The 27,808-nt window shown below is 38.6% G+C and overlaps 2 protein-coding genes across 8 annotated transcripts in view; both read left to right on the top strand.

Annotated features, from left to right (window-relative positions):
- The window catches only part of znf512b (zinc finger protein 512B), a 34,593-nt gene extending 28,796 nt beyond the window's left edge, over positions 1-5,797 (top strand). For all 4 annotated transcript variants that reach the window (XM_030139210.1, XM_030139209.1, XM_030139212.1 and 1 more), the window contains 5 exons: positions 36-386; positions 556-657; positions 776-838; positions 1,169-1,267; positions 1,902-5,797. In XM_030139210.1, coding sequence (XP_029995070.1) covers positions 36-386; positions 556-657; positions 776-838; positions 1,169-1,267; positions 1,902-2,246 — 960 coding nt within the window. In that variant the 3' untranslated portion in view covers positions 2,247-5,797. The remainder of the gene's footprint in view (positions 1-35; positions 387-555; positions 658-775; positions 839-1,168; positions 1,268-1,901) is intronic.
- Positions 5,798-6,034: 237 nt separating this feature from the next.
- Positions 6,035-27,061, top strand: uckl1b (uridine-cytidine kinase 1-like 1b). Of its 4 annotated transcripts, none has more exons than XM_030139213.1 (15): positions 6,035-6,146; positions 12,190-12,383; positions 13,740-13,846; positions 15,094-15,264; positions 18,054-18,125; positions 18,535-18,724; positions 18,972-19,033; positions 21,613-21,632; positions 22,372-22,470; positions 22,579-22,672; positions 23,153-23,215; positions 23,353-23,475; positions 24,146-24,253; positions 24,342-24,498; positions 25,601-27,061. In XM_030139213.1, the coding sequence occupies exons 1-15, from the start codon at positions 6,073-6,075 to the stop codon at positions 25,678-25,680; spliced, it is 1,614 nt and encodes a 537-aa protein (XP_029995073.1). In that variant the 5' UTR covers positions 6,035-6,072; the 3' UTR covers positions 25,681-27,061. The 4 variants fall into 4 exon arrangements, with proteins under 4 accessions (XP_029995073.1, XP_029995075.1, XP_029995076.1 ...); XM_030139215.1 differs by lacking the exon at positions 21,613-21,632 and adding an exon at positions 20,399-20,415; XM_030139216.1 differs by lacking the exon at positions 6,035-6,146 and adding an exon at positions 8,630-9,059.
- Positions 27,062-27,808: the final 747 nt, after the last annotated feature.

Genomic DNA, 27,808 nt, shown 5'->3' with positions numbered 1-27,808 from the left:
TTTGTCGTCTAAAATGAGTTTTACTGGTCCCCCAGGTGTCTGAGGAGTTTCCATCAGGATGCAAAAAGGAGCACAGCCAACCTGAGAAGAGGGAATGGCAGGACAAAGCACCATCCATCCAACCGAAGGAAAAGGAGAGGGAGGCTATGGAGAAGGACAGGGGAAAAGAAAAGGAGAGCGAAAAGGAAAGGGAGCGAGACAAAGAAAAACCAACTCAGAACGACAGCCTGGGGGAGGACTTTGAAAGGACCCCCAGTGGCAGAGTGAGGCGTAGATCAGCCCAGGTGGCTGTGTTCCACCTGCAGGAGATAGCAGAGGACGAGCTGGCCAAAGACTGGGGCACAAAGCGTCGCATCAAGGATGACCTGGTACCCGACAGCAAAAGGGTGAGGGCTGGCGAAAGGATGTATGATGTGTTGTGGACAGATAACCCACAGTGTTAGTAGACATGATAGGCAAACACTCCAATTAAAGCCAAATAATACATCCTAAGGCACTGGTTTAGGTCATCAGCATATAAATACTGCACTCTACTTATGTGTGTTTTGTGTTTAGTTAAACTACACCCGACCTGGCCTCCCCAACTTTAGCCCTGAGCTACTAGAGACGTGGAAGAGCCAAGTCAAAGAGAAGGGCTTCATCTGCTGCACCAATGAAGTAAGAACTTTCACTGAATCAACTCATTAATCCAATACTGTCCCTAATAGTTCATACTAGCAACACAGTAGTTTACATTGAATCAGTTTCTTTACATAGTGTTTGTACTTTTTCTCAGAACTGTGAAGCTGTTTATTCCAGTGTGTCAGGACTAAAAGCCCACTTTGCCAACTGCAGCCAGGTACAAACACACACACACACACACACACACACACACACACACACACACACACACACACACACACACATACACTCTGCACCGATTACTGGATCATATTCATCTCTGTGGTGTACAGTATACGACATATAAACATCCATACATGAATACTGTAGTAATTCTCCAGTTTTTGTGTAGCGGACTAGTGGAAGGAATGTTCTATAAATGTTAAAACAACAGAAAAGTTACAACATTGATAAACAGTATGCACAAGAAATATTAATATAACTGGCATTGAAGATTCAACCATCATGTTTTGATGTTAAGATTGACATATATGTGTTTGCATTGTAGGGTGGGGGAGAGCTGGGGAAGTACACATGTCTCATCTGTCAGAAGGAGTTCAGCTCAGAGAGTGGTGTCAAGTACCACATCAGCAAAACACACTCACAGGTGGGTCTATGTTATTCAGACTTCTAAAACACCTTCAGAACCACACTTTGTTATAGTGTTACAGTTCTTTCCTTTTAATATGAATAATATGTTTGTCTTGTAAGTTTTTGAAACAAGATATTGGAAAACAAATTGCACTGATCTACAAGCAAATGTTTTCAGAATAAAAGTTGTGAAAATTTCCCAAATTGACATCATTAATAAAAAAAATTAGGTCAGGTTTTAAAATTCTATGAATTAGTAAAAGAATAGGTTTAACTCAAAAGGAATAATTGTCTCTGAGCTCAGTTCTACTTTAAAACACTCTGCACATTAGAAAAGTTTCATTTTTCAAACTCCTTCTCCTGTTAAATTTAGAAATCGGTTGTATAAATGTGCGTAAACCTACATATATATGAAAAGACACCCAACCAGCCCTTTTGATATTTGTTTCCTAATTTATTTTATTAAAGTCTGTGAAACTTTGTAATATTTTGTCCCTTAGGCAGATAATTCCCCCAAAAAAGTGTATATGAATACAGTCTACAATGGGAATTTAACTTTGTGACACACTGTACAGAACATGTATTGTTTTATGTTCTCTTCTGTCCTCTTCAAGTCTTGAACTGATCAGTAACCCTGTGTTTTGTCTCAGAACTGGTTCCGTGCAGCCGCTAGTCAGGTGGTCTCCAGTAGCAAGAGCAAAGCACCAGAAAACAATGGGATCAAAGAAGAGGTGAGGAACGGTGCCACCTCTGGTAAGAAGAGGGGTCGCAAGCCCAAAGAGCGGCCCCCTGTGGTTGAACCTCTCCAAACAGAAACTGAAGCACCTACCACTACTCAAGACTCAACTTCTGATGACACCTCTTCCTCTGCCCCACCACAGTCCCCCACCCATATCTCTGACCCAACGGACAGCATTTATTCAGGCCAAAATAGACAGCCCAATGCCTCCGCCGCCAGACGAAGCAAACCTAAGAGGCTGTCGTTTTCAGAGTAGCTCTGCATTTGTCGACCCAGGGGCCAGAGGAGATGCTTACTATAGATGTTATGCCAGGAAGCTTAAAGACCTTTCTAACTCCACAAGGACTTGGCGCTGAGAAGAAAGCTAAACCAACCATTAAGAAGTAAAATCTTTAGTACAGACTTCAAATCTTGGTTTCAAGACCCCATGGATAACATGTCTACTGTTGCAAAGCATACTTGTATAACAGTAGTGTTTTATTTCTCCATTCCACTTTTGTCTCCTTTTAAGTCACACATTTCAGTTTCTGTACTCACAGCAGGGGTGTCTGTAGTGATCAAAGATAAAATCCTGATTTCTACATGGATAGCATTTTCAATGCAGAAATAGTGTGCGAAACAAATGGAGTGTAATTCTCTCTATTACATGTTGTGCTTGAGAGGTTTAAAAAAGGATATTCTATTAGCATGGTGAAGTCATTTAATTATAGCTAGTGTTTTCACATTTTTTTCCACAAATATACTGTACTGTGTAGATAAACAATATCTATATCTATATATCTATATACTCAAAGCAATGATGCCATCGATCATTTTCAAGCCTGTCATGTCCAATCGGATCATGAGCAATCAGAATTTTTGCAGTGTGTGCTAAAGTGCAATGTTGTTTTTAACTTGATTTTTTTCTCTCTGTTTCTGGTTTAACTTTTGTTTTTCATGTTTTTGAATTTCAGTAAGCAAATGTCACATAAGCTAAAATGTCGGTCAGTTGTTCATGATATTCCACTCCTTCAGCTCCTCCTGTGACAATTAGTTTAATTTTATTGCATCATGTAATGATGAATTGCATTGATCTGCATTGACAACCATAACTGTCAAAAAATTATTTCCACAGATTTACACTGAAGTTAATAAGCAGAGTATCCAAAAAGAAGTAAGATATACGTCATATTATTATTATTATTCAGCTACAGTAATATCAAATAAGGCATTGTTTGATTGATTTTGAACAAAAAAAAAAACTTGAAGTATGCTGTCTAAAAAAGGACTGGCAACGCTAAATGTTGGACAGAACGATGAATTTTGTGTGAAGCTTGTTGCACCATTGCAGCACAATCAAATAAGTAAAGATCGTATTCAAAGACGCCATATGACTCTGGCTACTGCTGTAGCTGGAATCAAAGAGCTGAGGAGAGAATAAAAATACTATCTTTTATAGAGAGGCTGGCGAAAGTAAGCTTTTATTAAACAGAAAACCTGCAAATGAAGATTTACATATAATAAGGTATATGGATTAATTCCTGGATGCTCAAAGTTATTGCCTTGCACTTTAACCCTTAACCCTTCTAACTCCCCTCTTGTATTTTTGCACTCCAGGAGTATTCAACCTAACCTAGTGGCAGTCAGGTACAGGAGTGGGATCATATTACACTCTAATAAAAATTAAACTAGAAAAAAAAAAAGCTACATTTGTCTTTTCCCAGATAATGAGCAGCACGGTTAATTATTTCTAGTTAGTATCTTGAATCCAACATGACCAAAAAATTATGACTCACAAAACAAAGCCATAACTGGTCTTGTTGAATTTTTAAGGCTGCTTTTACCACTTTGTTAGATTAGCTTTAGAGGGGAAAAAAAAGACAAACCAATATCTAAAATTACTTTGATTTCAAATCTAAATGTGTGCAATCGTGTTGACTATAACAAAATTAAAGTAGATACTTGAATCCACAGCTATATTAATGATTTGAGAAAATGAGAAGTACAGAAATATTCCATTTATATTTGCAGTGCATCTCCATAATAATAACAGTAAAAATAATGACTCGCTTGCTTAAAAAGAAACAGATCTATTTTATATTCTCTTGTGTGTATTGCCTAGATAGAAATCTGATAGCTTTGAATAAAGTTGTGATGTGAGGATACTGATGAGATAATAAGGGTGCTTTACTTGCCACTCTACCTTAAGGACCTGAAATGATTCAAGTCCACTAATCCATCCTGCCATTTTTCTCCCTACAGGCAAGTTCAATGAATTTTTGCACCAACAAATGTCAATGTCATCATTTTAAATCAAGCACTGATGTCAACAGAGCATTTTTCGACAAACATTGAATCTGAAATTTGTAGGCATGTCCCAGATGGAGTCATCCTACGCTGTGACCTTTTCTATTTTGAAGCAAAGATATGAGCTGAATTTCTCCATTTTTAATCAACCGGTGGAGTATTTTCAGATGGGGGTGATTATGCATGTGTCTGTCTCTGTTAGTGGGATGGACCTTTTCCTTCTATCCAGGTTCAGCTGACAGAGAAGATAAGTTAGAGAAGCACTGACTGGTCCTCGGACCTTTTCAATATGAGTTGTCCAGACCTTGTGTGTGTGTGTGTATGTGTGTTTATTATACAGTTAGCACCTTTGTAATGACTGGATGTCAGAAATGGTAACACTTTTTCGTCAGGTGTTATGCTGTGGCACAGAATCAGTTCATCAGCTGCTTGTTACTTGTTTCATTAATAACGTCACATTGACTGTGTTTACCCAACAAGCTTTGGTGTTGCAATATGATAGTTTAGCACTGCTTTTAACAGTGGGTATTTTATATTTTATCTCACCCTTTACTATCTGTCTTCCTATGATGTGGAAAACACATATCTATCCCGCAGTGTAAGCTAACTGCAACATGTTTAGAGAGTACAGCAATACACCATAGTTAGCTGGTTTTGTTGGCTTGCTGATATTTTGATATTGATGTGTATTCTCAAAATTGTATGGCTTTTTTCATGCCCCTTTTATTTGTTTGCTTTGAAAATGTTTTGTTTTGTTTGTTTTTTGTTTTTGTTTTGTTTTTTTTGTTTTTTTACATATTATGAAATCCTTAAAAAAGAAGAAAAAAATTTGTAGACCACAAAAAAACATTGTAGGCCTATGTGTCGGCATACACTGTTATTTTATTCATTTTGATGATGCACATAAATTGAGCTTTTTCAGTACATGATGACAAACACATTGAGAGAGTCCTTTATTATATCTATTCAATATGGGACAGCAAGGCATATGTATGTGTGTTTGTTTCTGTATTTAGTGCACTTACTATACCATGAAATAGGCTTGAAATAGGAGTGTTGTTGGAGCTTTCTAGTTACCTGGACTGTGTGTGGTGTGACTTTTGTACCTGGGGAAACAGCAGGCTCAAGTGTCTTCCCTTTGTCAGTAATGTTATCTCCAAAACCAAGGTTAATCCACGTAGACAGCCTGAGAATTTTACCCTTTTATTTGGACAACAGTGGATTATTTTGTATGCAGAAAGTGGCATCCACCACTGTTGTCGGGGCCATTGTGATGAAACTGTTGAGAGTTTTAAGAAATAATGTTGTAGCACCTAACTGATTGTGATATATAAATAACAGGTGAAATGAGACTAATGATAAATTGAAGATTTCCATATCTAAAATTAAGTTGTATAGTACCTAACATTGGAGGTTTAACCTCCTTTGAGTCTGAACTGTTACAATTTTTCCCAAACTTGTTGTATTTCCTGTGCATTAGTATCCCTCAACTAATTAATAAAAGTTTGTTGACTAAATTGTCTCATTTGTTCGATTGTGTCTTATATTTTTCTGACATAAGTCACACGTGGCCTGTCGAGCTTAACCCACAGCCTGCTTTGGGAAAGGCCCTGTGTATGTATTATAATACTATGATACAGATCGAAAGAATGGCCCAGTGCATTCTGGGACTTGAGGTCGTTTTTTCGTCTGGCGCTGCTGCACCCTTAAATAAAGTAAAAGTGAATTTGACTACAAGCCCCATGATGCCTCAATGCTAACTGTACTCCCAACACCTGGTTGTCAATAGAGCAGCAATGTCTGCTGTTAGCATAGAAGAAAGGCACCCAAAGATGGAGAACGAAGAAAAAACTTCCTCCATGTCAAACAGGTAACTCGTTTGAGATTTTTGGTTTTACTCAGTGACCGTAATAAACCGTAATACATTTTGGGCGACTGAAATTCACCGGTAGATTTGACAAGCATCTTCACGGAAGCACGACTTGTCACAAAGTGTGCCTTCATGGTCTGTCACTGTAAAATAAAATAAGTCATTTGTCGCTGTAGTGGAAGCGACGTATGTAGAAAACAGTGGTATAAAACAGATGTCAACGTGGACGACTTTATGTTCGCTGTTTTTTCCGTTCTGTTCTGCGGTTATTACAGTTTTCTTAACCAGATACTAACACGAGGCACCACCAACGGTCATATTTTTTTTTAAACAACGAAAGCAGGTCAGCAAAATATTATAACACACGTTCGTTAACACTATCGTATTTTACAAATAAATATATAGCTGTATTTATAATTCTAATAATAATAGTAATATCTAAACCAGTAAGACTAAACCAGAGGAAGTGAAGGCTGACTGCTTAGTGTTAGCAGAGGAGTCAAGCATGGCATGGCAATGTTGGCACTGCATGAAACACTTCCCAAATTTACATCTCCACTAAAGACAAATACTGGTCTGCAGGATTAAATACTTACCGATTAGTGGCAAACATTCTTGCTGAATATATATACATTTGTTAGTTAGCTCTATAAAAACACATACTGTTAAACCAACTTCCAACTGAGCCACAAGAGGGTGTCACTGCATTGGTATATCCCAGAACCAGTGAGACTGTTAGTACTTGGCATTAATAAAGTTGAATATTACTACTAAAGGAAGAAAAATGTCAGCTAAAGATATTTTATGTTGTTCAGTGATTTCAGTTAGAGGACTGTAATTAAAAGTAGACTTTAAGTAGGTATTGATCTCAATAAAACAGCAGAAAAAGTCTCATTCTCATTTAATTTTTTAAGACAAAGTGGAGAATATCATAAGACCTCAAAAAATGCTATAACCTCTCCAAAACTCTTAACTCAAAAAAAAAAAAAAAAAAAAAAAAAAAAATTACATCATGCACAAGTAATAGTTGTAGAGTTATGGTATTGAATTGTGTTATATTTGGCAAGTGTTGCAGTTATTTTATCCCCTTTGTATCTGCACTTACATAATGTTGTCCTACTTTCTAAAATAGATTAGAAAGTGGTTGGAATTTGGGTCATGCTGAAAGATTTTATACCTTTATTTATGGCGTCCCCTAGACGTGACTAACATTTTGCCACTTCCTAGTCCTTACATTAAATGTTTATTCTGTATTTTATGTTCTAAGGAATACATACAGTAGTTTGACACTTTTCTCACTCCACTAGTTGCACAGTAATTTGAAGTTTTGCTCAAGCTGGATTTGTTACCCTGCTGTGTGTCTCTGTAGCCATAGAGTGATAGCTGAATGTTTGGCATAGCAACCAGTTCAGGCTTCTTGTTTCGAAGTGGCTTTCTTGCTTTGCAGCTGTCTTCTGACTGCAGTTAAAGCAACAGCTACAATCCCAAAACTACACTGAAGATAAAAGAAAAACACAGAATTCTCTTGTGTAACTCCCCTGTAGTTTTAAAGAGGAAGTAAACAAAAATGAGGGTTTGTCAACTTCATGCATTAGCAAATATTTGGAAATGTTAAAAAGTTGGTTTAAACCGAGTCTTGTAGCTTTTAAGTGGTGCTGATCCAAAGCAGCAGCCTCCACAGCTCTTGGGTTTGTTTTTGCTGCTCTGGAAAACAATTAGCCTGTCTCCTCTGATCTCTGAGAATAATGATTTGTTTGTCTGTGCAAGTGGTGACCCAGGAGGAGTGTCAGTGTGTCTATGAATGTGTGTGTGTTTATATGTTGGTGTCTCAGCAAGATTGCATGCTTTGCCCAGGGCTGTTCCTCAGTCTGTCAGCTGATAAAGCAGTAGTGTTAGGTTTCATCATGCTGTTTATTCCCCACTCTTCCCTATGACTGAACCTAGGTTTGAGACGTTGCTGTTTGTGTATGTGTTTTTATGTGGGTGTGTTTGCTGCTGTGCAGACGTCTCCAGACTCTGGTGTAAGGCACATAGAGACATGTCGGGTCCCTGGAGGGGAATAGCAAATCGCCTCCCCTCTGCCCTTCCCTTGCTTCATCTTTTCTCTCCCTCCCTTCTTTTCTCCCCAACACAGCCTGAAGCATCTCTGTTGTGAATTTAGTCAACCACATCAACAGAGCAGAATAAAAGCTGGCTGTTTGTCTTTTCCTCCTTTTCCCAGTTTTTCCTTCTGTTTGTTTCTTGGTGCCTCTGTGGTTCTCCTCTTTCCTTGCTTTCACCTCTAGTGACATATTGCGACACTGGCTGTCAAAGACAGATGACCCAAGCTTGGCATGTGTATGTGTGTGTTTATGAATGTGTATGTGCCAGGAGTGGGAAGGTCTGGCTCTAACCTGATGCTATTAATACCACCTAATGAACATAATCTGAAGGGTAGGTTATCCTCTTACATTTGTTGGCTGGACGACTAAGGGGAGGAGTAGAGAGTGAACGAAAGAGGAGGGAAAAGCTGTGCTGTAGTTAGACAGTGAGTGTACTCGCTACCAAGTCGCACTGCTTATCCCTCTCTATTTCTCTACTGAATGGAAGAAACAGAAAACAAAACTGATGTTAAAAGTTTCGTTTCTCATCCAAGCTGACTCCCCTCTATATAGCCCACTTTGTGTCTCTCTCTCTCTCTGTGGATGTGTTGCACCTGAGGGCATTGCTGCTGAGTGCTTTATTGTGGTTGAGCGTATATACCCTAACCATACCTTTGGGCAATAATATAAGATTAAAAAAAAAAAAACAAAACAATTTTCAGGGTACACATAGGAGAAGCCTCCATTATATTTTTTCTCCAGTTATGAACTCTCTACCGGGTTACTCAGGAGCTAGAATATCTGGCTGTTGGACACTAAGATCTGATGGCAGGTAAGTGCATTATTTTTCTTTCTTTTCAGTTACCTTGGTTGCACTTCACAATTGTGTTTGCAGTCTTCCACCCTGTGAGAAAAAGCCTTAAAGATGCACAAACAGGACTGACAGCTAGGCTACAGCTTCTACTTCTGAAATACTGTGGTTTTGATTGGCATGCTTTGGAAAGATCTGTCACTTAGTAACTTGAATTTATGCTTTGGTGTGAAGCACTAATGTAATGTTGTTGTGCTGGCACAAAATTTACAGCTGAGTGACAGTTATTTTTGACTGGCTTTTGCTCTATTCATTTATCATATAATCGTGTTGTTTAACAAATTTTGTTGCCCAACTTTACGGCCCAATTTTTAAATGGCAGTAAATAAGGTTATTGTCTTATTTAAGTCTGTGGCAAGATTTTTTTCAGATAGTAATCGTGTATTGGAGGTTATTTAGATGAATGTCATTTCAAGATTTGTGTTTTTTTTCCACATGTGTAATCGTAGACAATTTGCTTCATTATTGGAAAATTACTGATTTCAGTTCCTTGTTTTAAGATGAAGGGAGGGATTGTCTTGCAGTAATTATGATTGAATTATTTCTTCATTTTTTGACAAAAAGTACTTTTTTTGCCTAAATCATCAAATATTCGATTTCTGGTTAAGTTTTGTGTGTTTCCTGAAAAAGTCTAAAAAAATGACTTGGCAATTATTTTAGGAAGGTGATGATATACAGAATGTGTGATCATTTATGTTGTTTTGACCTTTCACAAAGTGAGTTTCTAAGTAGGGTCAAAGAATATCTATAGATCTGCTGTCGTGCAGTGTTGTGTCAGGTACCTTACATTGTGACCTCTTGCCAGCCTTTTTTTTTTTTTTCACAGACTTGCATTCATAGATCATTGTTTGTGATGTTTAGGAGGGCTGAACACTGTGACTCTAAGCACTGACCAAGGGCATGATTCAGCATACTCACCTCCACTAATCTTTTATGGCACCCTGGTTTGGTTTTAACTGATAACTCAGCTTGAGTGTGCCATTCCTCGTACATAGACCATGTGTTTTCTGGGTCTTAGCCTGCACCCTGGCTCCATCCAAGTTCAGGTGGCTCCAGAGTGATAAGACAAATCTTTGCTCTCTCTTTTGTGTTTGCTTCACCTTTAACCCCTCGAACCTGGGAAGGTTTATGGCCTACATACATAAAGATGTGCAAGGCTGGGCTCACTGAAATACAAGATAAATAGAAAGAGGAACATCTACCACTGCACTTCTACGTAGCTAGTGATAGAAATGGCTTCTGGGTTTTTACAGTCCTCCTTGGGTGAAGTGTGGATGTCTCGGATACTGACGTAAGTGTTAGCAACTATTACCTGACCAGGCTAATCACTTTAAGAAACACAGGACAACACTTCATCTGGCGATACTCCTTATGACATGTCACATTTTCACACAGGCAGCTTGCATGTTTTTGCTTCAATCATAATCCAAATTATTTCATGGGACAGGCTGATATTTGGTTAATCTTAACCAACAATTATTTAACCATCATCAAACTGCTGTCATGTTAGACAAGCTAAACAGGTGTTGCTACAGGAATTAAAATTGTTGCCTCATAGCTCAGCAAGGAGTGTAACGAGTTCTTTATGCAGTTTTCTGTTTTGAATCATAACTGACTAGAAGTGTCTGAATTTTCATGCTCCGTCTTGTGATCATTCCTTCTGTAATGCCACACTAATGCACACACCTAATAGACTTGTTTAATATGGGTATAAACACCAGAGAAAAGTTCTTACAAAAGTGATAGATGCAACATTTTTATGGTGAAATACAAGACAGTTGCATTAGAAATTTCAATGGTTCTCTGTGTGTTTTGCGCAACAATGACTGACTCACTTTAGTTTGAATAATGATGCAAATTCTGTCGGAGAATATTTTGAATGTGCTTGTGGTCATTTGTTTATTAGAATCTTATGCAGCATTTGGTCTTGCATGCACAAAGTCAAACTATCTGCTATAGCACATTAATCAGATAGCATTCTTAACACAGGGCATGAACAGTACATATGACTCAGTGGCACATGGAGGATTGTGTGGTTTTAGTCATGTTTCTACTGAAAAAAAACTTTACTAAACTTTGCCTCTTGCAGCAGTTTTACAGAACAACACATGTTAAAGTGAAGATGTAAACATTAACTCATGGTAGGACGTGATACAGCACCACTTAAGGGAGCCATATATCATTTAGGTTTTATAATACTGTGTCTCTGCAGGGAACATACTCTTCTGACACTGGAATGACAATGACAAACAGTGCTAAAACAGGAACAAACCGAACTCTTTGTTTGACACTTAAAATATTCTGTCTTGTTGTCAATGAATTTTATTACGGTGGCTTATTGTCTTTGAAGAGCTGTTATTTATTACCTCCACTGTGGAAGTTATGTTTTTCCTCCTGTTTGTCTGTCTGTCAGCAGCATTACGCAAAAACTACTGCAGTGATTTTTGTGGCATTTTTTGGAGCAGATCCATTAAAAGGGACAGAAGTTGGCAGTATCTCTCACTTTCTTTGACACTGAAGAGTCCCAATTTAACTGAGAGTTTTGGCTGCTCGCAGCAAAGAGGTGAAATGCAACAGCCTTCAGTCTAACAGGGCAGAGAAGTAGACAAATCCTGTGGCAATAGAAATATGATATATTTATTTTCATTTGGTTGTTGTTAATCTAACCCTTTGGTACCAGTTAAAATAAAATAAATCTTAGAATAAACCAACCACCAATCTGCATAAACTGACAAATTAGAGCTAAGACCTTTGTTACCATTGTAACAGCCCACTAACCAGCAGCTCCAACTAAAAAAAGGAAAAAAAAAAAAAGGTCATAAAGTGTGTTTTTATCATATCACTGAACAAAAACAAAGGTGGACTCTTGGCCTTGGTAGAGCTGTGTCCCCAGGGTGACCTTATTGATAGCCTACATTTGTATATTCATAATTCACAACACAAACACAAGCTTTGTTTCACTCTCACCATGTGCAGTGTACAAGTGGAAGGTGATTTTCATCATATTCTGCCCAAATATTGATGGTGTAGTTTATACCAGGGGAAAGCAGACAGTGATGGTCCTTCCTGTCCTGTTTTTTTCTCTTCACAGTGGAGGTGGTGAGGGTTCACTGGACCGCCTCCTGCCTTCAGTAAGCACAGGCCTTTCTCCGAGGAAAAGGACCACCAGTCAGTGTAAGTCTGAGCCACCCCTCCTACGCACCTCCAAGAGAACCATCTACACCGCAGGACGCCCACCCTGGTACAACGAACACGGAACACAGTCCAAAGAGGCCTTTGTTATCGGTAGGTCACCTTAAAGCCATGCAGACTGTAACGTCATTATCATCATATGATACTCAGCATCTTTTTCTATCTTCATATCTGTGTTACATTTAATGTTTTTTTTCAATTCCTCATTAATTTAGAAATGTAATGTCATCGTATGTGAACCCACAGTACAATAAAAATGCATTTCTTACAGTGCTACTTGTTACATTTATCCATAGCTGTTGAAACTTAAATCAGAGCTGAAGTGAATCAGCAATAATATACACTATACGGACAAAAGTATTGGGACACATTGAAATCAGGTGTTTCATTGCTAAGACTACTATAAGACGCTGGGCTACAAAACAGTGATGATAAATATTTTGATGTCATTTGGTATTGCAAGTAACAATATTATTTTGAGCTAAAGGTTATTTTTATTGACACAAAATGCCCCAAATTTTGAGTTCATTTCATTTTTTCCTTTTACTTTATTATTATGATTACTTTAAATGTTCTGCCTCTAGATTTCGGAAATATTTTCTGTCTTGCTAATCATAAATAATGAAATAATGAATCATCACAATCTCATGAATAATCATTTTAAAGTACAAGTAACCATCTGGTTTGATCAACTTTCAAGAATCCGCTTTTAAATTTAACAGAAAATACTGATTTCACATTTATTATGATTATTTCCAACCACAGACATGAATACTTTTATCATGAAAATATGTTATCATGGAAATAGAAAGTCATAGAAGCTGTAGGTGTGATGTGTCCTGATATTTTTGTCCATATAATGTAAACCTGTGCACATACATATGTAAAAAGGTAATTGGTTATACAAGTCAATAGAGAAATAACCACTGAAACACAACCATAGGTCAAGCTATAAAATGATGTCAGCAGAGAAACTTGCTGAAACACTTCAGATCTTGTACATTTTTCAGACTAATAAAGTTACTTGACACCCCATTTAAGCATTTTGAAGTATTTTTCCACAAATCAGTGCATGCCACTTTTACTTCTAATGGATATTGACAAGCCCATTAGGTGTCCCCACTGGCCTTTGGGGCTTTGACGCTTTTGTTGTGGTCTAGTTTTGCTGTCGAGGAATATTGAACAAGTGTGTTAGTGCTAGAAAAAGGGATTACTTAAAATAGCTTCAAATGCTAATGGGGCTTTTTAACTATAGAAAAGCCCACTCTCTATTTGCGCCTGCCCCCTACACATGCAAATAACAGGCTTAAGCAAAGTTGGTACGTGCTTTACTTGCCACTTGACTGTTTTCATACGCTTATAGCACAAGTCTGCAGCAGTGTCAGGTTATGTCGATGTGATTTAAATATGCACAAACCACTGAATGTGTTCATGTTCATTCTGTCACAGGTCTATGTGGTGGCAGCGCTTCAGGAAAGACAACAGTAGCAAGGAAAATCATCGAAGCTCTTGATGTTCCGTGGGTTGTTTTGCTTTCAATGGACTCTTTTTACAAGGTGTGCATGTGTGTGCAGTATGCATGGCGTTGATGGTGGTGCATAGCCACTTTTATGCAACCACACACCTGTTTTGTCTTTTCTCATATGAGGTTCAGCAAGTCAACAGCTCTTACTTATTGCCCAATGTATTTTTAACATGCCTCTACACATCTTTACTTTCTTCCAACTCATTTCTCAGTGATACGAATCTTAATGAGATAAGGAAGAGCAATCAGTTGTTCCCTTTTATTATTACTTCATTTCTGTCTGGTCTAGCTTGCTAAACCTCCAGTGGCCTTAAGGCAGGGTAGGAACGGGCAAGACAGGGCGCAGATGACAAAGCAAAAGAGAGAAAATAGGATTCACTTTGGATCCCAGAGGGAAAGTGAGGATAAGAGCAGCAACTAAAAGGAAAAGAAAGGAAAGGGACAAAATATTAGAAGACAGACGAGTCAAAAAAGGACACTGGAGAACAAAATGGGGAGAGATAAAGAGTAGAGGAGAGCAGTCAAGCAAGAGCCATCATTCTTGCCCCTCTATACCTCCACCCACTCTCTTACGTTATGTAATCCTGTCACAGTCTGACAGCAGCGATTCAGACTGTGACAGAGTGGGAGGGATTTACCAGTGACCAGTGTTACTGCGGCCCCTTAGCAAGTGGCAGTTTGCACACTCCAGTAGCAGAGGTTGGCATTCACGTCATCGCCACTGGAATTCATCTGTTTTACCTCCTCCCCTGTACTTAAACCACACATTTAACATCTTAAGTATTTAGATTTGACGAGTGGGTTTACCTCGTATTCACACACAGCCCCCAGAAAGTCTCCAACTGTAGTTTATCACATTAACTGTTTAATCAGTTCACTGGAGAAGGGGGTGTTGCTTTTCTGAAACTGCCAAATACCAGTCTGGAGTTTTAATGCTCGACCACCCTAAGGGCCCTCCAGACACACACACCACCTGGTTCAGACGTCACAGTAGCGCGTGATGTTCCTAAATTTAGGTTGCCTAACTTCAATTGCTGTTGAATAGATATAACAGTGTGTGTTTTTTTTGGAATAAATAATGTGCGTAACCAGTATTTTACTATGTTTACTTAGTATCTTTTTTTATTTTCTACTTAGATTCAATAAAAACTCAATCAATTACTGATGTGCAAATGAATTATTAACAAATGAATATCTACGGAGAAGTCATAGAAACATTTTAATCAGGAAATTGTATAGTTTGTGGAAGGGATTGTTCACTGTGACATTCGTCTTCAGGTCCTGTCCTCAGACGAGCAGGCTCTGGCAGCTAGCAACGACTATAACTTTGATCACCCTGACGCCTTCGACTTCGATTTGCTGACCCACACCCTGCGCAAACTTAAACAGGGAAAGAGCGTGAAAATCCCTGTGTATGACTTCACAACACACGGAAGACAGAAGGAGTGGGTAAGGTCCACTGCACACATACAAACACGTGGTAGCGTGTCTTTAAGTTAATGAGTAGCATTTCACTTACTGCAATATAATCTGAGTTTCTCAATTACCTAAGAGGCTTTTAATCTCCCTCACTAGAGGTTTACAGTCACACTGCAAATCTTCTTCTCCAGATGGTCGCTGGTAGACCATTATTGTAATTTCTGTCCATTTTAATGTCCATTTACTGAAGTTCCATGCAGTATCTACTCACCAATACTACACATTAATATATTATATAAAGGAGTAGGCCTTCTATGCAGTAAGGAAAAGTATGACATTTGATTTGATTAACAAATGTGGAAACAGAAAAGAGAATATGGAAAAAATACATGTTTTCAGCTGATTTTCCCAATTCTGTTTACTAATACACTGTCCAGCCAAAAAAAAGTCGCACATACAATATTTCAATGCACCACCTTTGGTTTTGATTACAGGAGACATTCACTCGATTTAACTAAGCAGATAGTTCAGATCCTTCCATGGGTAACTACTGCAGTGGTTAATAATGTTTCAGCTGTAACAACTTATTTACAACTTATTGCCTCACCACGGGGGTCCCCCAAGGCTCTGTGTTGGGCCCCCTCCTTTTTGCCATATACACCACCTCACTCGGTCAGATCATCCACTCACACGGCTTCTCATATCATTACTATGCTGATGATACCCAGCTCTATCTGTCATTCCCACCTGATGACTCCACAGTCTCAGTGCGGATCTCAGATTGTCTCTCTGACATATCTGCATGGATGAAAGCCCATCACCTTCAGCTGAACCTGTCCAAAACTGAACTGCTGGTCTTCCCAGCTAAGCCAACCATACAGCAGGACATCTCCATCACTATTGACTCCATACCTCTGGCTCCTACCAGTGTAGTACGTAACTTGGGAGTCATGATTGATAATCAGTTGACCTTCACGGATCATGTTGCCTCTGTCACCCGATCATGCTGTTTCACTCTGTTCAACCTAAGAAAGATCAGGCCATACCTAACTGAACAGGCCACCCAGCTCCTAGTGCAGACTATGGTTATCTCCCGTCTTGACTACTGCAATGCTCTTCTAACGGGCCTCCCAGCTTGTGCTGTCAAACCACTACAAATGGTCCAGAATGCAGCAGCGCGTCTGGTCTTCAATCAGCCTAAAAGGGCACATGTCACCCCCTTACTCATTGAGTTACACTGGCTACCCATAGCTGCCCGCATCAAATTCAAATCTTTAATCCTAGCCTACAAAATTCTCAGTGGGTCTGCTCCTGTCTACTTAGGTGCACTAACAAAAGCTTATGTCGCCCCACGACCACTCCGCTCATCTGGGGAACGTAGTCTGGTGGTCCCCAGACCTTGTACAAGACAATCCAGGCTCTTTTCATGGGTCGTTCCACGTTGGTGGAACGCTCTACCAAGTGCTACAAGAACAGAGTCATCCCTGCCTATCTTCAAGAAGCTCCTGAAGACCCAGCTCTTCCGAGAGCACCTCCTGTCCTAGCACTTTCAAACATTCCATTTTAAATATTCTAATAAGGTTTTTCCCAGGACAACCACAGATTCTTTCACGATTATCTCTGGACCTGCTGCGGTGGTCCGGCCTCTTCCCTGCCCTCATCATCACCACTCACTTATCCTCAACCGCCTCCATGTGTCTCCCCCTACTCCCCCCTTCTCCCCCTCTCCCCCAGTCTCTTTCTCTATCGCTCTCTCTTTTTCCCCTTCTCTACTCTCTCTCTTTAACCCCAACTGGTCAAGGCAGACGGCCATCCTCAAGGAGTCTGGGTCTGCTCGAGGTTTCTGCCTGTTAAAGGGAAGTTTTTCCTCGCCACTGTCACCAGTCACAAGTGTTTGCTCCAGGAGGATTCTGTTGGGTTTCTGTAAATTGACTTAGAGTCTGGTTTTGACCAACTCTATATATAAAATGTCAAGAGATAACTTTTTTGTGATCTGGCGCTATATAAATAAAATTTGATTGATTGAGTGATTTAATTGGTTTTCCCCTGTAAGTCGCTTTGGAAAAAAGCGTCTGCCAAATGCGTAAACATAAACATAAACATAAACATTTAACTCTAACTGATGCAGTAAGTAGCCTCTCATGTCTATAACGTCAAAAAGATTGGACAATGCCAGGATTGATCAGGATCATCAGACTTGGGACAGAATGGTTCAGGGAGAATGAGACATCATTTCCATACATGGATTAGCCTCCATAAAGTCCAGACTCTAATTTGGGATGTGATGAAGACTTGATGCATCAGTCCAATTCTCCATCATCAATAATCAAAAATTAATGCAACTATGGATGGAAACAATATTTTGAACCTTACTGTAACAATACATAAGCATCTTATGTGGCAAAAAAGATGTCACAGTGAATGTCTCCTGTAATCAACACCTAAGGTGGTGCAGTCAAATATTGCATGTGTGACTATTTGATCAGACATTGTGTATGAAATTCAAATTTTCCTGAAAGGCATTGATCACACAAGCAGAGTATTTTTAATGACGTCTAGAGCAGCGGAGCCAATCGACAATGTTCTGGCATTTTATGACAATATCATACGCAATTAGAATGAAACATATGTGACATGTGAAGTGGTAAAACCCTGCTTTTACAAAATAAAATCTGTACTCAGGAGTGAAACATTGACTTAATCTTGAATTTTGAGTCTGAAGAACTGAACTTTTGACATGGAATATGTGTTAGAACCTTGGTATGTACTGTTTACTTTGTCATTGTCACTGTACTAAACTATGTGTGTCTCCCCTATAGAAAACCGTGTATGGCGCCAGTGTTATCATCTTTGAGGGAATCATGTCCTTTGCGGATAAAGCACTCCTCCAGGTAGAACAAGTTCACCATCCCCTAATGTTTTCAAATGGCCAGTGACTGCTCATATTGTCATTGAGTCACATTTTGGTCAGTTTATGTGTTCAGATGTGCTGAGAAACACAAGATTCCATTATACAGCATGTGACTAAACCTGCCATTTACAGTACATGAATATGAAAAGGAAAACACAAAAACGTGCATCATTCATTATGTTCTGGCAGTCAGAGACAAACATGTTTAGTAAAATAACAATTAAGAATCATTTATATAGGCAACGGCATTTAACCAATTAACCTGCCCTTGTCAATATTTATTTCTTCATGAGTCAGTATCAAGCTATTAGCTGGCTTCTCATTTTCTGATGTATTTGTGTGAGAAAATGTGCTCGGCATCATGTTCAGTATAATATTTCCTCTCACAGTTATTGGACATGAAGATCTTTGTGGACACAGACTCCGACATCCGGCTGGTGCATCGCCTGAGGAGAGACATTACGGAAAGGGGACGAGACATTGAGGGGGTCATCAAACAGTACAACAAGTTTGTTAAGCCGGCCTTTGAGCAGTATATCGAACCCACCATGCGCCTGGCTGACATTGTGGTGCCACGTGGTGCGTGTTCGCTTACAAGCTCACATTTTACTTACTGTATGCAACTTCATTGTGTTACTATTGCTGTAATCCTAGCTAGTTTTCAATGTTAATTCATTTTAGTGCAACAGCATTTACTGTATTCAAAATGTGCTGTGCTTTTTGAGTCAGGTTTTTTGTTTTATAGTGCCTTTGAGTTAAAACTGTTTTACTTTATAGACCCATAATGCAAATGGGGTAACTTTGTCTCTGTTTTTCATGGTATCAGGTGGTGGCAACATGGTGGCCATTGATTTGATAGTACAACATGTCCACAGCCAGCTGGAAGAGGTAAGATGTCACCTCTGTAGTAAACACAGTCATAAACAGAGAATGGTTTTGTTTAATATATGACATGAATATGTATTTGTACAGTAAAGAGCTGATGTACAGTTTAGAGCTGGATCTGACAGCAGGTTGTGACAGTGATTACAAGCTCAAACACTCCCTCTAGTGGATGTATCAGCCACTGCACAGACACTAATGTGCACAAGTCTCACTGACTTATTTATCAGAGACCAAATGAAACTTAGACATGAAAGATGAAATCTATAAACTTATCATTATGCAAAAATATTTTTACAAGTATGATCTGTTTTTAAGTATTGTAGATACATTATGTTATTATGTGTTTTTTGAATTTATACTTGAATATGTGTTTAATGTGTGTCTTGTGCTGCATTTAAAGAAATTACACAAACAGATACAAGTCTCTGACACCATCTTATTGGGATGCATTTTAAAACTGAGCGTGTTATTACTTCTGGAGACAGCTACAAGCACAAGAGAAAGATTAAACAGATTTTTAGATTTTTTTTACATTAATTTTTCAAAGAATAATCAAATTTCAGATGCTCCACTTTTAATTAGGGCTGAGCAATAAAACAGGATACTTATTTTAATTGTATTCAGTGTAATTATCATCATGGTTTATATGTTTGTCTTGTGTTTTGTTTTGATTTTGTAGACGTCAGCTCAAACATTTGCAAAACATTTCAGAACTTTGTTGTTTTACTTTCTGTTAGTGTTAGTGTTGCATAGTCTGATATGAGAAAAAAAACTTGATCGTTCTATTCTTTATTAAAATCTTTCACTTTTGCCAAGCATTTGTCACCTTCCGACCATGAAGAATCGTTAAAAACCACAAAAACAGCTGGTCTCTTCAGCTTTCATGCAATACCAAAACTCTTTAGTAGTAAAATGTAATGAAAATTAAATGGTTAAATCAACAGTATCAACTGATTTGAACATTTTTAGCATGTTGACAGTTTTGGTCACATTGCCCAGCCATACTTATCAACTAATAGTGTGTTTATCTTAACCAGAAAGAAGTAGGTAAATCCAAACCTTATATGCAGATTTAGAGTAAATGTTTTAAACTGTGTAGCCCTAACAGAAATAATTTCAACTCGAGGCATGATTCTTCACAATAAGCCTGTCAGTGTTTAAACAGTGTGCTGGATTTTACTCCGACACCCACTATTTGTCACTAAATGCACATCTCTGCCCGTGGAGAGGACTTTATGTCACAGCACCGCTTACTTTGTTTCTTCCACTGAACACAAAAAAACCACAGTAACACACACACACATACTGTGCTGATGGACTGCTCTCTCACTCTCTCCCCTCCTCCTCAAATCCATCCGTGGCTCACAGCGCGAGCTCAGCGTCAGGTAGAGTGGCCTTTATCCTGTCTATTATTCTCTCCTCACCATCTGCCTAGTTCCTCAATCGTTCCAGCTTCTTACCTGGAAGGAGAGAAAAAGAGGACAGCAAAACCAACCTCTACCTTCCACTGATCTGCTGGCTGCTCTGGAGCATCACCAGGCGGCACTCTTGTCCCTGTAGTCTAAATAAACAGCTAATTAGAGATCACTCATAACCGTTTGGGACTGTGCACAAGTATTATCCAGATGTAGTGCACACCAGCATGGAGTAAAAATGAAAACTTTAACGCTGATATCTGCGAGTCGAGTTCAGATCAAAGTTTGAAAGTTTAGCGGTGCAGCCAGCATTTAATGCAAAGATGTTGGTTTTCCCTCTCTCTACCTTTTTAGAGAAATGACAACTCACACTCTTCCTGCCTTCTGTGTCTAAAAATACACCAAAGTGTCAAGTCGCTGACCCCTCCTTTGAGCGCCAACTAGAAAAAGAGAGAGTGACTACAACAGAAAGCGAGCAAGAGGAAGCTCTTGCTACAGCTATTGTTGACTATCACATACTTTAGCCACAGAGAAAGTTTCCAATACCCTACTACAACAAAGCGCTGAGTTTTTCCATTGAATGTCGGCCACAGTATCTCAGACAGAATGAGAGAGAGCGAGAGGAAGTGAGCTTGGTGTCTGTCTTTAGACACAGGATGTGCTGGGGCCTGTGAGCTGAAATACCAACCTTTACTGTTCTACACATTACACAGTGAAAGAGTGACAGCCACGCTATAGCTTGTGCACCTCCCACGCATACACCCAATACAGAACGCACAGGAGATGCATGCATATCTACTCAAAATCTCAAAAAAAAAAAAAAAAAAAGTTCTTTCTAGTGACCTTGCATCTGATCGTTCAGAGCACTGCCTCTTACCTGATTTCTCGTCAGTGTGTACACACAATGTGGTAACCAGAAAAACAGAATTCTACTTTTTTACATTACACCTCTGTGGTAAGCACATTTCCGAGACATTTGACATTTTAAGTCTTAGCTGTCACCCTTTTCACCGTGTCTGATATTCCCTTCATCCACCTGATGTGTCTTGTGCCTTTTCTCATGTTCCCCCTCTTATCTGTTTTGTTTTGTTTTTTTTTTGTCTTTCTGTGTCTTGTGTTGTGACTTTCGTTGCTGTTATTTGTGTCACCGAAAAACTGTCCCCATAGAGGAAACTTCGCTGGGACATGTGAGCAGATTTGCTATGATTTCTCTCCTTTGTTTTTTTTTTTTTTTTTTTTTTGGCTAATGGGTATCTCAGTGACACTATGTAGAAATGTTTGGACTCATGATGCCAGTCAGTGACTGCATCCCTGAGCTTTGATAACAGCGTGTCTGTTCCTCCAAGCCCAGGTTAGATCTACACTAACTAGTTGGATAAACCTAATGTGAATGTTTGATATCCTGAGGAATTATTACAATTAGTACAGACCTAATGGAAAATGACAAACAATCAATTTCTAACATTTGGTTTAATGTATTTTTTTCTTAATTTATACATTTTTGATATTTCATTTTGGATGTCTTTACCATTGTTATGGTCTCTGTGCTGTTGTAATGTTCCACTGAAATACTCAACATCGTCACGGTGTGTGTTTTTATGCAACTTATATTTATCTTTTTTCCATCCTTTCTCAGTGTTTACACTCTTTCCACTTTCATCTTTGCTCTAACAACTACTGAAAATAATTTAGGATCATTTTTTGCACGCATTACATACTTACACATCTGTGTGTGTATGCTTTGTTTTTATGCATACAGTATGTGTGGGCACGCTTGCGTGTGAGCTTGCACATACTGTGCACGTGTGCAGAGAAGTGTTAATTGCTGTACTGTTTATATATATTCATTTGTCTGTCCATTTTCCCTCTCTCTGCTCCTCTCACCCCACACTACCCCTGCTCTATTATTTGTTGCCGTGGTTACAGGGCAGCCCTGGCTTCAGCGCACCAGGCCCAACCCCTCCCCCAGACCCTCAGCGTTCTGGAGAGCACCCCCCAAGTGAAGGGCATGCATACCATCATCAGGTGATAACAAAGACAGTACACTGACTACAGTTCATGTAAAAATATAAGCATAAAGTCCAAAATAAAGATTACAGCGGTTCTCTGTGTTTTTCTAATAACTGTGTTTAGAAACAAGGAAACCAGCCGTGATGAGTTCATCTTCTACTCCAAGAGGCTGATGCGTCTGTTGATTGAGCGAGCACTGTCCTTCCTCCCTTCACAGGTGCTAAACACTGATACAGTTAATACATGGTTAATACATTCACAGACTGCATGGAGGTGTTGTAATCCTTTATATGAAATAGAAGGTTGACCCTGAATCATTACACCTGGGTGTTTATGGAGACGTGTGTAGGAGAAAGAAAGTGTGAGATTACCAGTGGATATGCAGATAATGAAACAGTAAAACAGGTTGGCCTCGACATGTGGAAAGAATATTAAGAGAGAAATTAATGGAAAAAAAGAATGCGTGTATGATTATGTTAGAGAGAATCCGACTGACACACACACACACGGCGGCCAGTAGCACAAACATGGAAACTTACGAAACTACCACAATGGAAAGTTTGAACCTAAACCATGAGACACTGAATGACAGTGTTTTGCAGGTGATTTTCTATATTATAGCATTCGACTGTCTTCGGCTTTGTGCTCACAATATGCTCCTGATTTTTAATAACATCTAATATTACTAACATCTCAGGTCCACATAGTCCAGACGCCCCAGGGAGAGGATTATGAAGGCAGGACTTTCCATGGAAAGAGGGTGAGTGAACTCTATTTGCTCCCTTACTTTCGACTTAACTCCCTTTTTTGTTTGTTTTTAAGAATATTAAGATGAGTTTGGTCTCTTCCTAAATTTTTAATACATCCAATTAACCTTTACGTACTGTTTTTATGTAGATTACAGGCGTGTCCATCCTGCGGGCTGGGGAGACCATGGAACCAGCACTGAGGGCTGTTTGCAAAGACGTCCGTATCGGAAAAATCCTCATCCAGACCAACCAGGATACAGGAGAACCAGAGGTGTGTGTTTATGTCTAGGATGAAAATTAACAACATTTTACTCATTTTACAACTGTACCCTACTGAGGTATTTTCACTTTTTGCTGCCTTATGCATTTCAGAGGGAATTATTGTATTTTTTACCATTTATTTATTTGCCTTTATAGTTTTTTTTTCTTTTTTGCTTATGTATGTTAGTATATTTTACTAAACTACTAATTTGACTGGTTCTGACAAAGTATCTAAAGCTTTCTCCATATTAATGACTCATATATAATCATGAAAAAAAAAACAGATTAATATAATACTACAGAATGTTATCATCATGTTGTCATTTTCCATAAAAAGTAGATTTTGTATACTTTAAAATGCATTTTGTTTTAATTATTCTGTGCATAGTAGCATTTTAATTCAGATTGTTGGTTTGTAACAAATACATGATCTGAGTACGTCAACAAAACCAGACTTCAAAACTGCACCTTTTTTTTTTACCTTTTCACATGAGTAGTTTACTGTTGACCGCCTGTTTCATTATGCTTCAGTTTACCTCTTTGTTGTCATGTGGCATTTCTGCGTAATGCCCCACTTTGATAGATGCCTGCGCCGCGATACTGAGAACTACTGGTCATGCATGTGTATTAAACCACATCCTGTCCTCTTTACGTTTACCTCTCATTCTTAACACTTTCAGCTCCACTACTTGCGGCTTCCGAAAGACATCAGTGAAGATCATGTGATTCTGATGGACTGCACCGTGTCCACCGGAGCTGCCGCCATGATGGCTGTACGAGTCCTGCTGGTGGGTGCACCTCATAGTTCAGTGGTTTTCTGCAGCTGTAGCCCACACGTGGCCCACTTTGTATTGACAGACCTGTTTCCATTTTCAGGACCACGACGTTCAGGAGGATAAGATCTTGCTGGTGTCTTTGCTCATGGCTGAAATGGGGGTCCATTCAGTTGCCTACGCATTCCCACAGGTCAAGATTATCACAACAGCTGTGGACAAGAAGGTCAATGATCTCTTCCATATCATACCTGGTATAGGTGAGTAAATCAGATAGAAACAAAAGGCTTTTAGATTGCAAAACATTCTCTTTTTACAGCATTTTTTTTATTTGGTGTGCACTTAACCAATGATTTTTACAGATGGGTGCTTATTTTGGTACCTGGCACTTTGCCAGCTTTTTTAGACCCAATAATAAAAGAGAAATTTAGACATATTTCCCCCCAGGATGTACCTGATGATGACCTCAGATAAATGCAAAAAAATTATACTCTTGCTCTGAGCCATCCCAAAATTAATGAATTTTTTGATAAAATATTGGGTCCAAAAATAGGACCAAAATTGGGACAGGAAAAGCTACCTAGGTGTCAGTGCATTTGATCTGGAACACATGGCTTGAAATGGTCTAATATACTGCTATAAATAAAGACACTGTGTTAAATTTGTTGATCTTAGTGGTTTTTCTAATCCAGACATGTGGGTTTTTCATGAATCTCAGTCTCATTCCAGGTTTTGTGTGTAACCCATTGTGTCCACTGGCGTTACATGCAGAACCTGCCCATTTAAACACAAAAAAATCTCGAGTGATTTTGCAACAGCGGTCATTTTTGTGAAACACTCTACCTTGCATAATTAGTTTGATTCCCAAAATGTACCTGTGAGAGAATAAAGAGATATTCCAAAAAATAGTAGCGTGTAATGTGTTTAATCTGAAAAATAGTTTCTCTTTGATCTCAGTAAATGTTTATTTTTAAAATAGACCCAAAGTGCAGAACCTGCCCATTTAAAGATATATAAATCGTGACTAATTATGCAACAGCAGTCATTTTTGTGAAACACTCTGCCTTGCATAATTAGTTCGATTCCCAAAATGTACCTGTGAGAGAATAAAAAGATATTCAAAAAAATGTCCTTTTTATTGTGTATTTTTGTTTAAAAAATAATATAAAATATATAATAAAAAAGTGTTTTATCTGAGAAATAGTTTCTCTTTTGTCTCAGTAAATATTTATTTTTTCAAATAGACCCAAAGTGCTTCCAAACTTGTTTCATATCATTAGTCTACATGTGGTTTGAATTTTTAGCCCCTCTGTCCTGTTTTTAGCACCCAGATGTTAATGATGTTCATGTTTGGTTTTGCAGGAAACTTCGGGGATCGTTACTTTGGAACAGATGCACCTCCAGACTGGAGCGACGAAGACATGGATGAGCCCAGTTACTGATCGAACATTGGGAAGTGGACTAATGATTCAGGGCTTCAGGACAATACGAGGACACACTGTATCGGGATATTAAGTGTGTCCCTTGGTTTCAACGACCAAAAAAAGACGCTCCAAAAACAAACTGAAAACAGGACAAATCAGTTGCGTATAATGTGCCCTCACCGCATTTAAATTATAATATTTTATCTTATATGGTGTATATGCTGTTGTGGAAAGTTGTGATATGAATCTGAAATATTTTTATATGTACAGTATGTTATAAGTCAAAATGTTTTATTTTGCTTTTGAAATTGTGACAATCGTACAGTTGAATGTGAAAATATGTTGTTTTGAAAAGACCTATTTTGCCTTAAGCCATGTACTGTGGATGACGACTGAATGTGAATTTGCACGTTAAAGACAAAAAAAAAAAACTCACGCTTTTAAGATTATTTTGTACCACATACCTTTCTCAAAACTTTCACAAAACTAAAATCTGAACATGATCTCGCTTTGCTCAACTTCCATCGCCACGAGCACTTTCTGAAGGACCATTCAATCGGAAAATGTGTAGGTGTATCTGTCTTTTTTTAGCTTCCTGGTTCACCCCTTTTCCTACTCTGTGGATGCCGACCTTACCGCTTATAAAGGGTTTTAAAAACCGATTTTCATTATACAGCCTAAAGTATGCACTCATGGTGTATATTTATGCAGCGTATCCTTCATTTACATATTTTCTACTATGGATAGACCTGATCAGCCTGCAGACAAGTCATGCATGAAAATGGGTCATCTGCATTTAACAAACAATACAGAAAAAGTGTATTAATCAGTCTGACATGTCCTGAAATATGCCTCAGTTTTAACCACGGTTTACTGGATTGTTTAGTCTTAGACGTTGTGGATCCTTATGAGGTTAGAACATTTACACGTGAAAATATCAATGAAATTCACGAGCATCTTATTGAAGTCGGTGCCTTTTTCTTTGTAGAAAATGTTTGACTGTTCAACCTGGTCCAAATGGTTTTATTTGAGTTTCTGGAAGACATGAAAGGGAAACACAAACGCGTATGTTCTTTTTGATATATTATTTCATTGCAGAATACTGGATTTCACAGACCTGTTTGAATTCACAAGAGAAAAAAAAACTTGATCATTTCACTGCAGCCTGTAGTCACAATGACTCTAAATACTGTTACTCGATGGTTTCCTCACTTTTCTTTTTTTTTTTTCCATGAAGTCACCTGCTGCTGTACAGTGTGTGCTTACCGCTGAACACAACCATTAGCGAGTCACTCTGTTCTAAAAATCCAATGATTGTGCTTGCAGCCTGTGTGCTGTTTTGTGTTTACCACTTCTGCCGCATGTTTTTATATATTTAATAAAAGTGCAATAGAGCTCACAGTGCATTATTTCATGTGTTTGATATATGAAATCCACTAACTCACTGCTCACTTACAGGAGTCATATCTCAGCTACGGTGCCAGCTCACCAACTGCTCATTTAAATAAATATTCCTTAAAAAGAATTTTATTCAAATTATTAAGCATAAATCACACCGCATTAAAGTCAAATCGCATACGGCAACTTTCTACAGCTTTTATCAAACATTTTCGAGACAGAGGCTTTACTTACACTTTGAAAATGAACAGGAAGGATATTGTGGTTGTCCTCTTCTCATGGAAAGTAACCTTGATATCTTCCATCACTTTCCATAATTATCATACTGACAGCTGTCAAGATGTCAGCCTGGGTAAAGTATGATTGACACACATTTGATGATGCTGATGGACAATTACAGACCGGCAGCCTATTAGGCACATATTGACCCACAACAGGAATCGTTTTTTCAGAGAGAGGTGTAAGAAGGACGGTCAAAAGACGTGCAAGAAGCTAAGAATATCACCACGAGCTCAGCAGCAGCGTTTGTATTCTTGTACTGCTCTATTTATCTGGTGTTTACATACAGCTGTCAGGGTTTAATACGGCTGCATTTGCTTTAAAATCACACACTGAGGTAATTTAATTTGTTAAATTATGTTCAACTGGATTATATTTGTCTGGGATATTACATGTTTTAGCTTGAATTATTCGATTTAATGTTCAAGTCACACTGCTTTTTATTTCTTTTTTTAAATTTTTGTTTATA

Source organism: Sphaeramia orbicularis, chromosome 7 (assembly GCF_902148855.1).
Source record: "Sphaeramia orbicularis chromosome 7, fSphaOr1.1, whole genome shotgun sequence".
Classification (NCBI taxonomy): domain Eukaryota; kingdom Metazoa; phylum Chordata; class Actinopteri; order Kurtiformes; family Apogonidae; genus Sphaeramia; species Sphaeramia orbicularis.
Note: the sequence above shows the minus strand (reverse complement) of the source record. Positions and strands in the feature narration are given on the sequence as shown.

Bases quoted from the DNA above. Each gene is read 5' to 3' on its own strand.
- uckl1b (XM_030139213.1), top strand. From the start codon at position 6,073: ATGTCTGCTGTTAGCATAGAAGAAAGGCACCCAAAGATGGAGAACGAA. The intron at 19,034-21,612 runs GTAAGATGTCAC...CTGTCCCCATAG, and splicing joins TCCACAGCCAGCTGGAAGAG to AGGAAACTTCGCTGGGACAT. The intron at 22,471-22,578 runs GTGATAACAAAG...AACTGTGTTTAG, and splicing joins GGCATGCATACCATCATCAG to AAACAAGGAAACCAGCCGTG.